The sequence below is a fragment of the Lutra lutra genome, chromosome 5 (assembly GCF_902655055.1).
Source record: "Lutra lutra chromosome 5, mLutLut1.2, whole genome shotgun sequence".
Lineage (NCBI taxonomy): Eukaryota > Metazoa > Chordata > Mammalia > Carnivora > Mustelidae > Lutra > Lutra lutra.
Window position 1 is genome coordinate 27,047,688 of NC_062282.1, and position 15,070 is coordinate 27,062,757.

At 47.1% G+C, this 15,070-nt stretch overlaps 1 protein-coding gene across 2 annotated transcripts in view; it reads right to left on the minus strand.

Moving 5' to 3' along the window:
• Positions 1-15,070, minus strand: part of ADAMTS12 (ADAM metallopeptidase with thrombospondin type 1 motif 12) — a 287,143-nt gene that overhangs the window by 26,478 nt on the left and 245,595 nt on the right. For both annotated transcript variants that reach the window (XM_047730729.1, XM_047730727.1), the window contains 2 exons: positions 8,614-9,738; positions 2,231-2,383 (listed from right to left, as the gene is read on the minus strand). In XM_047730729.1, the coding sequence (XP_047586685.1) occupies positions 2,231-2,383; positions 8,614-9,738 (1,278 nt within the window). The remainder of the gene's footprint in view (positions 1-2,230; positions 2,384-8,613; positions 9,739-15,070) is intronic.

A 15,070-nucleotide genomic window follows, 5' to 3' on the forward strand; every position in this document is an offset into this window, starting at 1 on the left:
GGGGGACTGCTGGTGAGTGACCCCGAGGCATCAGGGGCACAGTTCTATGAGAATTCAGTGTCTGTGGATGGGGGGATGGTGGAGACTTGGGGGATAATGCCAAAGATTCAAGGTAAAATTGGAATTCTTCCCTCTGAGAAAGCATCTGTGAAAAGGCAAACCATCAACAGGGCAGAATCTAAACCATCTGGACAATTAAAGGCAAAAAATGTACCTACGTTCCCTCTCTAGGTTTTGGAGATTTGCCTCTGAAAGAGTTTCAAAGTCCCAATAGAACAGTGAAATGAAGAAGCCCTCGAGTCTTTCCTAGTACATGATTTGGAATTCAGACCTCCATATGAACTGGTTAATAATGTGGTAGTTAAGAAGGAATTATACTTACTCCTCAAAATTTAAGATAAAATCTAAATCAACATGCCTGGGAAAAATGGAAGTCAGGTGTGTAAGACCCATAATAACAGAAACAAAGAAGTCAGGGCAATAGGCTGTCAGTAGTTAAGCCACGCTTGACAAGGTTTATCTAGTATCCGAGATCTCTCTCTCTAGTATCTCTTGAGTGGGAGGAATGGGGTAACTTGGAGGACCAATCCTGCATGTGGTAGTTATCACATTCTGGCAGGCTTGGTGATAATGAGAGAGCTCCCAGGAAAACACTAGAACCAACCGCACTGCAGGGGGTGTACATAGCCCCGCAGCCCTCCCGGCCATGACAGGGCACACCCAGGGACAGACAAGGGAGGTATGCGCTGGCAGAGCAGGGCTTTCCTCGGGAGATCTGAGCCCAGAGAAGGGCTTCTGGATCTCTCATTCAGGGTTTTTCACAAGCTAGAATTCCTGGTACTTTTCACTGGAGTGCCTTTTTGAAAGTGTGAGCAATTTCGCACATCTGTCCTTTCTTCAAGCCATGCAATTTCTGAGGGAAGGACTGTTCCCAGTAATAGCAAAGCGGGGCATTAGGACTGCTCAACATTTGGCCAGGTCAGGGATATAAAATGTCTTTTGGGATTGTGTTGGATGTGGAAGAGAAACTTTAGCAAAGCCTTTGGTCTTTGTTGGATCTTGAGTTTGTTATGAGTTAGAGGATAAAGAAGAAAGAACCAGCATGCCTTCTTGGAAGGAAAATGACATGAAAGCAGAAGAAAGGGAGGGTGGCAGGTATCAAAGGGATGTGTGGTAATCTTTGAAGGAGTAACCCTACTCTCCCTTTCTTCTCCAAAATTGGAGCCTCACTTTGCAAGAAGGGGCCTAAAGGAGATAAATGATGCTGCACACTCTAGTCTTCCAGATAAGTCCTCCAGAACCAGAGATGTCCTGCGAGACACCTGGTGGTCCTGCTTGTCTGGGAACAGGAGCTCAATACTGGATGATGGTGTTAACATTTACAAGGCTCACCAGCCTCTCCAGACTTCTGGGTAGCTCTTTCTTTCCCCTTCTGTGTCTCAGCTGTGTGGAGAAACTGGCTCCCCAGAGAGAAGATGGGGCCCATAGGACATGCTAGCATGGGGTGTGCTTGGCAAACAGAAGGTACGCGCCCAGCTCACACCTCTTCCCCTCCTCCGGCCGATCAGCTGTCAGCCCCACCACTGACAGGTGTCTCAGAGCCCGGGCATATCCTCCTGTGCCTGGCTCAGCCCCAGCCCGGGCTGGGCCTGGTTAATGCCCCAAAGCACCAAGGCCATAGAATCCCAAAGCCTGACGGTCTTTCACAAGGGACCATACAGACAGCACAGCAAAATGAGTAACCACAGCCAGATCAGCAGAGACAGTAAAACCACTCTTCAAAAAGATCTGTATGGGAAACACACTTTGAAAGACCGTTTTTTCTTTATGTCTCAGCTTTCTTCTCCTTTAGGGTCTCACAATGAAAGAGCACACTTGCTTTGTGAGCAGCTGCTGAGTCATGACGTCATGATACGTGGGATGCTGTCTAACTCTCATTAGAAGGCTACATGTGAGTCCTTGAGAAACAATGTGGCATACTGGACAAGCAATCCATGACACTAATTTAAGGTTTTATTCCAGTTTATCTGAGAAGGCAAAAGACAGGCAGGTGAAAACATGTGGGTTACTCAGAACTCTGTGCGTGTTCAAAGACTGTTGTGCAACTTCAAGGGGGCCTGTGGGGATGCCCAGGATTTACTCCTCCAAGTCCTATCAGAGAAAAGGGCAGAAGGGAGGAGACACACACCTAGGCTGTCCCTTCCAGAACACTGTGGGGCTGGTCACTCACCTTGCTCCAGTTCCCCACTCTCCAGCTGGCACAGGGACGGAGGTGGCACCTCTTAGCAGGGTCGGGCTTCTGGACAGCGGCACAGTCAGAGTCCCTCCCGGTGCTGCATTCCACGCTTCGCCAGTAGGCCCCCAGCCCACAGCTGGTGGAACACTGCGGCGGGGAGGGGGACAGAGAGGACAGAGGCTGAGGGTGTCTTTCTCAGACATGCCCCACCACACCCTGCAGTCAGGAGTTTTGTCTTGGAGGCTCACCTAGGTGCAGAACTTTTTACAAAAATACCGGTGCTGGGGGCCCGTCCTAGACAAATTAATGTGAATCACCCTGGGTAGGGTCTCGGCATCAGTGCAAAAAGAAATGCCCTGGCGTGGGGGGTGCTGGGTGGCCCAGTCCGTTAAATGTCTTCCTTCCACTCAGGTCATGATCCCAGCACCCTGGGATCGAGTCCCACATTGGGCTCCCTGCTTGTTGGGGAGCTTGCTTCTCCCTCAGCCTGCCACTCCCCCTGCTTGTGCTCGCTCTCTTTCTCTATCAAATAAATAAATAAAATCCTAAAAAATAAAAAAAAGAAAAGAAATGCCCCAGGTGATTCTAATAAAATAGGCTGGATGAGAATCCCTGATCAGCACAGGAGAAGAAAAGCTGATTGGAGGGGGAATTTGCTTCTCTTTAAAAATCATCCCAGCGGGACTGTCTAGGGGCTGCGGGCAGACTGCCCCCCACATATCACCCCGAGGATGTCCGTTCACAGAGGGTGTCCGATCTACCCAGCAGCCTAGTCGAACACCTCGGTGACCTTATGTCACTTCCTCTCTCCATGACAAATCCGTGGGTAGACAGGTATTGTCATGGTGCCCAAAAAGCCCCATGAAGCTCGAAGAGCTGGCTTGACGGAGGAGTGAGCCTAGGGCTCCCCACCTCCAAATTGCTGTACACCGTCTGTGAGAGCAGTTCCTCTGGGATGTCAGTGCGTGCATCACCTGGGCTCCTTGCTGAAGGTAGGCACTGAGTCAGCAGGGCTGGGTGGAGCTGGAGATTCTGCATCTCCAACCAGCTCCCAGGTGCTGCTGACACCGTGGGTCCTCAGATCGGGCTTGGGGGTCACAAAGATGTTACAGCCCGGTGCTTTTCACCACTTGCCTTCTGGTAATGTATGTACAGACTTTTCCTCAAATGATGTTGTTATTTATTCGTAATTCTTGAATACCTTAAGTTTAGCCTGGGGTCACCTTGAAAGCTATACCCCCCCTTTCCTTTATTCTGTGTGCTTATTCTTCAGTATACCTGACTTTTCTTGCATCCCTTCTCCCCTGTCCACTCTCAGAACAGGGGTGGGGCTCTCTGTACACGTGTAAAACACAGCTCTGGGCTTATTTAAAAAAAAAAAAAGTGTAGAAGTTCCATTTAGGACATCTTTGAAAGCTCCTTTTGATGAGCTGTAAATAAAAACCAGCCTTACTTTTCTCTTGCTGCTATTTCATCCTCCATATAATCTCGTGTGTCGCATTGGGCAGACTCTCTTGTTGGACGTATGTGTGACACGACACAGGCTCTGGGTAGACGACTCTACCACAGAATCACAGAGAGGGAAGAGGAGAACACAGCCTAGGGCATCATTTTTCCAACCGGCTCATTTATGGATGTAAGGTCTCCTCCAGCTTTAAGTTCTTTAGGATTTGGTACACACCTAAGTCCCTAACATCTTTGTTGTGCTGCATCACGCAGGTGTGTGATAGAGCCTGGACCACTGTCATGAGATGATGGCCCTGGTGGCCCACATGGGACTCTCTCTCTGCAACGGGACTTGGCAGCTCTTCTCATCAAGCAGTGGGATATAACCCCCCAGCTCTTGAATCGAGGAAGCTCTTGTGACTTTCTTTGGCCAATAAAAACCACCATATGACATACCAGTTCTCAAGAGGACATGCTAATTTCAGTTCTCTGTCTTGGATCTGTCTCTGCCATGAGAATGAAACCAGGCTCGCCTCCTGGAGGATGAGAGCTCATGTGAAACAGAACTGGTGACCCCACTGAGGCCACCTGAGACCAGCCCTCCTACAGCCCACCCTCGGGTGAAGCTGAGATTCCTGAGCTCAGGCCCAATCATCAGAACCTCCCAGCTGACCCACAGACTCATGAACACAACTCTGGGGTTTTGTGGTGATTTGTCACCTGGCATTATTGTAGTAATAGACACTGATACAACTATATAACAGGTACCTTTCCTACAATTTCTCTCGCCTTCTGAGACTCGGGGTACAATGAGAGCTCTGCAGTTAGCCAGTCGTGTGATCTGCTGCAGTTTCCTAACCCCCAGCCTGTAAAACTGGTGATAACATTAGGACCACAGACATTCATGCCCATGGTCAGGACCCTACAAATGTTACCTGTTAAACATAACACAGCTGCGAGGTCAAAATTGTTTAAGTCCACTTTCTGGATATCTGGGGCACAGAGATAGAAGCCACATTCAAGGCCACGTCACTGTTGTTAATTTCATATATGACAGAGAGAAAAATACATTTGCCCAAACCCAGGAAAGGGCCTAGAGAGACGGAATTCCCAGGGTAGTGAAAATGTGGTAAATCTCAAGTGATGTCTAGGATTCTTTGAACCATAATTGTGTGGCAAATAAATGCGTGTTGTCTCTGGGGCTCTGACATTAGTCCTGCCCATTTCTGATCCCAGGAACAGACACTGAATTCCTTTTTCACAGTTTCTACGGAGGCAGCCAACAACAGTGCAAAGCGAAAGCTGACGTGGGAAAATCGTGGAACACGGTAAAAGGGGGATGGGGCTCCATCAATGGTCACTTGTATTAGTTTCAAACTGGGAGTAGGGGAGTAGAAAAGAAAGGAGGACTGTGAGGAGGCAAGGGACTTCACTTTGTCCTGGAAACCTCCATCCTTGTTACAGCTAGTGGCCGTGTGGCCACTGATGTCCTAGGTCAAGGAGCAGGTTTCGGGATGTTCAGAGCTGGAACTAACAAGGAGGACTGCATTAGAATCATGTGAAAACTGCCATGAATGGTTCTGGAAAATCATTGTGTTGCATCGGTTTACACAACTGCACCGCTGACAAGTAACTGCCTGGCCCGGGGGATCTGACCGGACGATGGGGTGATTCAGTGGGACGTGATTTTCTGACCACGGAAGTGCCACACCACTCACACTGCAGAGTGGCTAGGTTTTCTGCTCTGTGAACAGATTCCAGAGCAAACACTGGCTGGGGGCTCCCTACGTGCCCCATACGCTCCCGAGTACCTTACACATAGTTAGTCCTCTTCCCCGCTAACGATCTTTGAGTTGGGCATTGTCACTATCCTCGTTACACAGAAGGGGAACCTGAGCATGTGAGGACATGGACAGTGAGTGGCCACGCCCGGATTCCAGCCCAGAAAGTCTGGTTTCAAACTATATGCCTGTTGACAGTGTTAACTGGGTTTTTATAACCATTCTTTAATTTTTAATGTCACCATCTGAGGAATGTGTTGTGTACAATGGGGAGCCCTTCCACTCAGGGCAGAAAGTGGGAGGACACGGTGAGAGCAATTTCGGATCAAATGATAAGGAACTTTAGAAATTACTGCCAATCTTAAGGATCAGGAGGGCCTTTTTGGAAGAAGCAGCTCAAAGTTTGGTCCTGAAGAAAGGGGGGAGGAATTTACAAGGGTAGAGGAAGAGGGGAAGGAAATTCAAGGCAGAGGGAAAAACAGAAACAGACTGAGCGGGCAGGAGGCTTAGAGGGGAACTGAACGGTTTTGATCTGCTGAAGCTGAAGATGGGGAGGCAGCGCGGAGTCAGTGAGGCTCAGAATGCTGGATTTTGTAATGCTGTAGAGACTGCTGGACTGTTGGAGTTGATTTATCAGAAGAACGAGGAGACAGGAAAGATCTGTGAGCAGGAGTTTGGAATGATTAGCAAATTCCTGCAGAAGATTGACTCGGCAGGCTTACGTCTCTTGTGATGATGTGTGGGAAGCACTGCTGAGGGAGAGACTGGGGGTGCGCAGACCAGCAAGGGGCCGGGAACAGTAACTGACGTTTGGGGCACTACTGGCATTCTGGACGGGGCATTCCTTCCTTATAAGAGACCTCCCTGAATGTCACAGGGTTTTACCATCTTTGGGTTTCAGATATTCACTGTGGGTAGTGGCCCCCTCCATCCATCACTGCAACAAACAGAAGCATCTCATCTTCTCCACGTGCCTCCTGCCATTAGATTAGAAACACCTGGCCCTGGAACTAACAGGAAATAAAGAGGAGATGACAGAGATGCTTAGGTGACACTGACTTGGAAAACTGTCTGGGTTTTTATAGGGGTTGGGGAATACTGATCTCAATGGGGGTAATTGAGAGGCCATCCTAAAAGAAATAGCTTCAGAAATGGACGGAATAGGGACACCTGGGTGGCTCAGTGGGTTAAGCCTCTGCCTTCTTCTCACGTCATGATCCCAGGGTCCTAGCATTGAGTCTCACATCAGGCTTGTAGCTCAGCAGGGAGCCTGCTTCTCCCTCTGCCTGCCACTCTCCCTGCTTGTGTGCACGCTCTCTCTAACAAATAAATAAAATCTTAAAAAAAAAAAAATGAGGTGGACAGAATAAAAAAGCCACAGGGAAAACCAAAGTTTTCATCCTGAGTCCTCATCCTCTCCGACAATTCTGTGTGTTAAAATATTTTGTCGGGCCGCCTGCGTGGCTCAGTTGTTAAGCATCTGCCTTCAGTTCAGGTCATGATCCCAGGGTCCTGGGATCGAGCCCCGCATCGGGCTCTCTGGTTGGTGGGAAGCCTGCTTCTCCCTCTCCCACTGACCTTGCTTGTCTTCACTCTCTTGCTATGTCTCTCTCTGTCAAATAAATAAAATATTTTTTAAAAATTTAAAAAAAATGGTCTCAAAAGATGTATAAAAGGGGCAGGCACCAAACCCTACCACAAAGAGAATTTCTGCCAAATGTTGAACTCTGTTCTTGTAATATCCTTTTGGAGCTCTGAAAAACTGCAGTGTGGACCAATACCCTTTTTCTAGCCAAACTACCTGGAATTAACAGCTCTCAGTTGCTTCACCACAGTTGCCAAATTTTTGGTGAGCTATGATGTATTCAGTAAGACAGTTTACTTCTGTCAAAGACAAATGATGACATTTGTGACAAGTCAAGTATAGATTGATTTATTATAATTAAAACATATCAGTTAAGTTCTGGCCTCCATGATTATTTGAGTTAATATATACTTTTATTTTGGTTTAATTTACAGGTACACCTCACTTTACTCAGAAATAATGTATTTTTTTTTTAACCAATGGAATAGAGTGGAATTAGAAGGTTCATCTTCCAATTGACAGCTGTGTCCTTAGACAAGTCACTTTATTTTCTCTATTGCAAATTGGCATAAATGAGACCTTACCTGCTCCTCAGGATTGTCAAAAGGAGAAAATAAGAGCTAGATATGAAAGTGGTTTGGAAATTAACATGCTTTACAAATTAAATGTACAGCGGTTATATTAGCAGCAAATACTTCATTTCTCTTTGGCCAGGGAGAGGAGCCATGAGTTGTGATAAAAATGCTGACTAATTTAAACATGCGATTATTTACCACAAAGTCCTCTTTTGAGTTGTCAAATTATTTTAACAAGCTCATAGCCTGTGCATTCAAAATTCAAATGGGCAAAAATGATTTTGGTGCTTCAAAGGACATTAATTAGTTCTAGAAATGGAAAAACAAGTATCCAGCCAAAATGCTTAAGCTTGAAAACAGGGGCCAACATTCTGTCGTCATATTTATTTTCTTCTTCTTCCATATTCTAATTCTTTTAACGAGCCAAAATGATTTGGTTTTCATGCAAGCAAACAGACCAACAAGAAAAGTAATCCCTTGATAACACTGAACTAGAGAACGCTTTTAAGGAATTTTACCTTCAATTCCCACCCCAATTAGGATTACCTAACAGATCTGGAGTCCCAGCATCAGCTTTCTGAGTGAAATGCCACCTGAGGTCCATTAAGGCGCTCCTCAGGTGTTCGCACCTGGGGGCGTGTTGCTCTTGGTCTACACCTGCACTGCCACAAAGCGGCTTCTGAAATGTGGACTGAGTTCTCTGCTCTTAACACGGCTAGCTTGCCCAGTCCTCCTGACTTAGTGCAGAGTTCTTTTCACTTCATCTCACTACATTTGTCCTCCTTCCCTGGAGAGTTTTTCTTCCCTCTCTCATTTTCGGAATTAGGGAGAAGGGAGGGAGAGAGGAAGGGCATGGATCCAATGGCTTCACATTTTCTTCTACATCGGGCTGTATCTTAAACAAGCCCATTGTGAAATCTGCACCAGAATGCCACAATCCTAGCTATTTCCCTACAGAGTCGGGCAGGGGGTGAGAAATGGAACTCCTACCTCACTCCAGTTTCCAGCAATCCAGTATGCTGGGCTCCCGCCTGTCGAGAGCTCCCTGTAGTCAGAAGCATTGAGCAAAAACCCCTCGGCAATCAGACTTGTTGCGTCTTCCTTGGTCAGGACTGGTCCGGAACCCTGCGTTAGATTCATGCTGCCTGGAAGTTCTGGAGGGTTATGGTGGACTGAATGTTCCGATGGTGCTGGCTGGTGGTCTCCTCCCAGAGGGAATGGAGTGTTTGCTGGCTTTTCAGTGATCATCACCTCTGCACCAGGTGTACCATTTTTGAGAGTAGCAGGCCTGTGGCTGGGCAGCAGACCTTCCATCACCGTGCTGAAGGGTGGCCACAAGGACGCCCCCCTGAGATAAGGTGTTGGTGGAGGTCCAAGGGGGATCTCTGTACTTCTCACCACTGAAGTATCCTTTCCAGCTACTCTGATTTTGGTCCATGTTACAGAGTTGTTGTCGTTTTTGATCTCAGACTGTTCACTGTCTTCCCCTGAGCCACTGTGTATCTCTATCCCTGGTTCTTTGGTCAAGGTATCGTAAAATGGTGTCACCTGCCACGTCACAGTCTTACCGGAAGATGGCAAATCAGAACCACTCATGGTTGTGGTGAAAAAGTCTCCCTCTGAGGTAGGACCAGGGTCTGAATTGGGAACATTCCCTTCATTTGGCTGGCTACTCAAAGACCAGGAAGTGGGGATGGGCTGGGAAGTACTTCCGGTGGAAAGGACATAATGGGAACCCGGTTCAGTTTGGTGTGAACTAGTCTGCCACCATTTGGCATCCATGTCTCCTTGTCCAGAGACTGTGGTCGGACTGGGGCTGCTGACAGCCCCAGCACTGGTGCTCATAGACTCAGGCACCGTGGACGTGCTCAGCATTCTGGGACTGGATGGAGTTGGAGGGATGGGCTGCGGGGGGTCTGGCTCAGATGTTGGGAGATTTCGCCCACTGGGAATTGGGCCTTTGTGGGGTTTCAGAACTCTTCGGCTCGATGGGCACTGCTGGAGGCCACAAAGAGCTCGGCTGTTGGGCTTCCTTGTCACATCGCAAGGCTCGTCATGGTTCTTGGCACACGTGACACTGCGGATCCGCACCCCCCCGCCGCAGGAGACAGAACACTGGAAAAGAGAGAAGGCTGTCAGATTAGTGGGAAAGATGCACCGGTTCTCAGGCTCAGGTTTACAGTGGGTGAGAACAGCCCTGATGAAACAGCTGTGCGGCCCGACTCATTTTCTTCCACTTTTACATTTGGTCTCTGAGCTCCTTTAGTTCTCCACGGAAATATGTGTCTCCTGGAGACCAGGTGGGGCTCGGGACCAACTGTTTACTCTTCACAAACTAAACATACAAACGTGACAGGGTAAAACTGAAGTCTGCCAGGATTCTGAAGGCGGGACAGTGAATTCACAGAAAATACGATGATACATGCGAGTCACCTGCTCTTTTTTTTTTTTTAAATTTATTTATTTGAGAGAGAGAGAGAGCATGAAAGAAGAGAGGTCAGCAGCAGAAGACGACTCCCTGCTGAGCAGGGAGCCTGATGGGGACTGGATCCTGGGACTCCAGGATCATGACCTGAGCTGAAGGCAGTACCGCTTAACCAAATGAGCCACCCAGGCGTCCCTCACCCGCTCTTTTTAAGAAATGGTAAAATTATCTTTCCTTGGGTTGTGATGCTGTTAAATTAACATAAACTGTTTACATATTTTCTGGAATCTATTAACAAACCTTCCCCTTTCATTAAGAAAACACCCAATGTAACTAAGAGAGTCTCACCCAGGCACACGGGCTACATTTCCACTTGACTCTGTCACGTGGAATCAGAGTAAGAGGTAGACAACCATCACACTCACACATGTACACAACATGTACACAGATCCAGGACTTATCCTGTGTAAGTAATCGAAGTAGAGAGAGAGCCTTTCCAAAGAGTGACTCCCACGGTATGGTGCCAATGTGAGGGGCCACGGCTGGTACCCGTACCCCGTGTCCCCTCCACGTTCAGTAGGGCACACCAAGCCACACGCAACTGGAGAAACTTTGGAGGAATCCTAACAGGAAAGTCTTTCCTCAGGACTCTTGGTAAAGAATCTTTATTTCCTCAGTCAGTCTCAGCCGCCGCAAACCACATACGTACTTGCTACATCACACTAAATTTCTAGGTGTTTGGAATAATCTCTACTTTCACCAGATAGTTCCATGTTTGCCTTTTCTTTCCAATTTTAAGTCGGCCAGCAAATATACTGCCATTGAATATGAACCACCCAGGGGCCTTCACAGGCTGTTTCACATGTGTCCGTCTTATATTCCTGACCTCAAAGTGGGTTTTTTTAGAGCATGGGGACTGCGTGATCCTTGGCAGATTTCAGCGGGTTCACAGCCACGAGGCTGTGTGATACTGACGACCGCCCTGTGAGATTTTCAAGGCAGGAATTAGGATTTCACGTTCCACAGGAGAACCTGAGACTCAGGGACTTGCTTGAAAGGTTGCCAGTCAGTGGCAGAGTAAGAGTCAGATCTGTTTCAAAGCCTCCATGGAGTCTAGCGCAGCATACCAGACAGGTACCCGTCCACTGATTTCATCTCTTGAATACAAACTCATTCTGAAAAGCTACTCAAAGGCAGGAACTATTTCTTATTCAGAACTGAATTCCAGATTAGTTCTTGGGACACATCGATCACTTAAAATATGTTAAGTGACTATTTCCTGTGGGGGGCGGGGGAGGCGGAATCAGGAATGGGAAAATTCTTCTGTGAGCTCAGGCATTTTTTAGCCTAAATTTCTTGCCTTCTCAAGTCCTATTTTCAGTTTCCTCTTTGTGGGAAAATAATATAGATACATGGAAATCCCCCTTTATTTTGTTCTAGTCAAGCATCATTTCCCCCTGATGTCTGCTAGCTCTGTGCAATCAGCTCCTTTGAAAAGCAGGACGTGCTTGTCAGCACAGGAGACCAGGCAGCCAGTGCTCAGCTGCGGATTTGGGGCTCACCCCACTGCGGAGTCTGGCAAGGGCAGGCCGGGGCCAGTTACTTTCCTGGTTTACTACAGTATTTCTGCCTTCTTCCGTGTGAAGGTGCTTTAAAGCTCTATCTGCTTCGACCTCCTCACTGCTTCTCCATTTGTTACATTCTAATCCAAACCCCTTGAGCTTTCAAATCTCCACCTTGGAAAATGATCTGGCCAATCAAACACTTTTCACGTGGTTCTGAACACATTTCTGCGCTGCTTGCCTTTGGCAGACTGGGTTTTGAGAGCTGATCCTTGAGAGAGGTCCCAGACGATGCCAATAGTCTTCGAGTGGCAGGTGTACCTCCCTTTGGATATTTTCTTTCCAAGAAACGTCAAAGTAGACAGCTACGTGGCGGGAAGCTCTCTGGCTTTTCTTTTCTTTCTCTTCATTCCTTTATTTTTTTTCTTTTGGTTTGTCTTGACTTGAAATGCTTATAAAGCACAGAGACACACAGCTGTCTGTGGGAAGCTAGGAGGTGAGCAGCTGCCTGGGTGAAGTACTTGTCGACATGTATCTAGAAGATATTGTGGCTACCCACACATCTCACTGGTTTATTGCTAGACTTTTTTAAGATTTAGATTTCCTAGGGTTAACAGATGGACAGATACATATTTTTTAGAATTTATAAATTACAAGTATTAAATAACCTTATTTACTACTGTGTAAATTTGTTCAATGTAAAAGAATAAAACAGGAGTGCATAAAAGCTAACTGGTTGTTTAGTTCAATACATTAAGTTTTTTAAAACTGAAGATTATTCTAGAACAGAGATCCAAAGTGGCAGCCTCAGGACCAAATTTGACCCACAGACATTAATTCTTTGGCCTGTTCAATCTTTTTTGTCTCTTTCTTTCTTTTTTTAAAAAAACGGTGGCAGGGAGAGGTGGAGGGGGAAGGAGAGAGAGAATTCCAAGTAGGCTCCATGCCCAGCACGGAGCCTGATGCGGGACTTGACCTCATGACCCTGAGATCATGATCTGAGCTAAAATCAAGAGTTGGATGCTTCAGCGACTGAGCTACCCAGGCACCCTGGCTTGCTCAATCTTAAACAAGCAAACAGATGAAATACAAACATTGAATTAGTAGCCAACACCTAAAAATTAGCAGATTGCATATTAAAATTCCAGATTTTTAGCTTCTCTCAAAAAAGCAGACGGTCTCCAACTACAGGCAGCTTTTCCAAATGGCGACTCACAACGTCCTTCACAGATCCCGGGGTCTGGGGAGCAGTTCTTATGTTCCCAGGCACACCTACCTTTTGTCCCCACCTGCTTTCCTCACCCACAGACCCAGAGGCTTCCAGGTAGCCCAGGGACGCCACTCTTTAGGCCTGGGGCATATCGTGCCCAGCAGGACAGTGTTAACCGTCTACCAAGTATAGTGGCCTAAAAAGGAAGTTGCCTTTTCTCATAGTCACGTGGGAACGCACAGCACTGTTTTGTACTCAGCCCCATGCTCCTTCCAAGACATCTTCCAGCTGTGATTATCTCCCTGGGAGCTGTCAAGCCCCCTGGATGAGATAAACACTGGGCACGCCGCCACCCGCAGAGCTCATCTCTCATCTCTACTGGTGGTTTCGGGACTCTCAAAGCCAGTATCTGCTGTGAAGACTTTGTGTCCTTACCTTGTCCGTACCTGCTGGCACGGGGCCAGCAGCTCATCAGTCTGTTACTGTCCTCCCTGGGGGTCATCGTGCTCTCACCTGTCACCTGTGGGGAGCCCACTGAGACAGAGGTCTGCTGCTTAAATGAGTCAAGCCACCCACCTAAGGCACCCTGTTGGGGAGGGGAGCTCACAAAGGACTGGGAGCTGCGGTGCTAACAGTTTATTCAAAAATACAGTCGGGGCTCATCACAGAGTTCCAGCTAAAGGGACGGGGAGAGAACTAGCTAGTGCTTTGGCATAAAGACATTTATTGTACAGTCTCGGGAATTTATAAATGAATGGTTGGATCTCATGCTAAAACCAGCTTTGAAAGTAAGCTGAAACACATAGGTGGCTATTATGGGTTGAACTGTGTTCCCCCCAAAGAGATATACTGGACTTCTAACCCCTGCCTAGCCGTTCCCCCGATACCTCAGAATGGAGACTTATATGGAGATGGTGCCTTTACAGAGGTAATCAAGTTAAAATGAGGTCCCCAGGTGGGTCCTTATCCAATACGACCACTGGGGAAATTCAGATACGGAGACACATAAATAGGGACAAAACCACTGAAGATGAAAACAGAGATCAGGATGTCAACATCTATAAGCCAAGGAAACCAAAGGCCACCAGAAGCTAGAAGGCATGGAACAGATTGTCCCTCACAGCCTCGAGAAGGAACCAATTCGGCCAGTACCTCAATCTTGGACTTCTGGCCTCCAGAGCTGTGAGACAATAAGTTTCTGTTGTCTAAACCACCCCATTTGTGGTTCTCTGTCATGAGAGCCCTAGCAAACTAATATAGTAACCTAACTTAAAAAAATACCAGACAGGAAGAGAATCAGCATGGTCCCCAACTGGTTTTCTGTGAATAGTTGAGTCAGAAGAGGTCACCTCTGTGTGTTTTCCAGGAAACCTGGCAAAACACAGGCTGCTGACATCTGAGAAGAACTGAGATGTTGGCACTTCCAGACATCCCTGCCACAAGAGGAGGTGGTCGAGGCTCTAATATCAGGCATCCAACACCACAAAAGTGCCTTGGACCTTAACTCATACTGGGGAGTACCACAGGTAAGCGACTCAGAGACATCTCCTCACCTTCCTGCTCCATCCTCCTTCAGTCTACAGGCATATCTGTGAGTCGCCACCCAAGAGTATTAATACCTATGGGAGTATTTAATACTAATACCAGTAAGTATCCAGTAAGTATCTGCCATTAATATGTAATTCAATATTGACTTATGATTTTGCTGTGTCCTTTATTTTTATACATACATTTGCCTCTTTGTTATGTGTCAAACATTTGTAGACCCTGGACCCAAGTCTTATACTTCTGCTGCTCCGTGTAGAAAATGGCCCTGAGCTTGAGGCAAGGGTCTAGATGAAAATGCAGAGGGGCAGAGACCAAATCTCTCCGGGTATCTGGGTGCCAGCGACTGAATAAGGCTTAGAGAATCAGGGTAGTGTAGAAGACAGACACTTGTCTTCTTGGCTTGAGAAGGAAGTTACCATTTAGCTAACACTCACTATTTGCGGACACCACGCAAAGAGCTTCTGTGGATTACCTTTAGCCTCACATTAACCCTGTCTTTATAAATGAGAAAAGGCTTGGGGGGTATGGTTAACACTAGCTCAGGCCCCACTATTTGGGATTGCCAGGGCTAGAAAACCTAGGAAAATTCCTCTCCCACTAAATCTATTAGCCTAACTATCAGGACTAACAGGGGAATTTACGAACAATATCAACCTTACGGAGTTATCTTTAGTGTTAGATGAGACAAACTGTATAATGTGA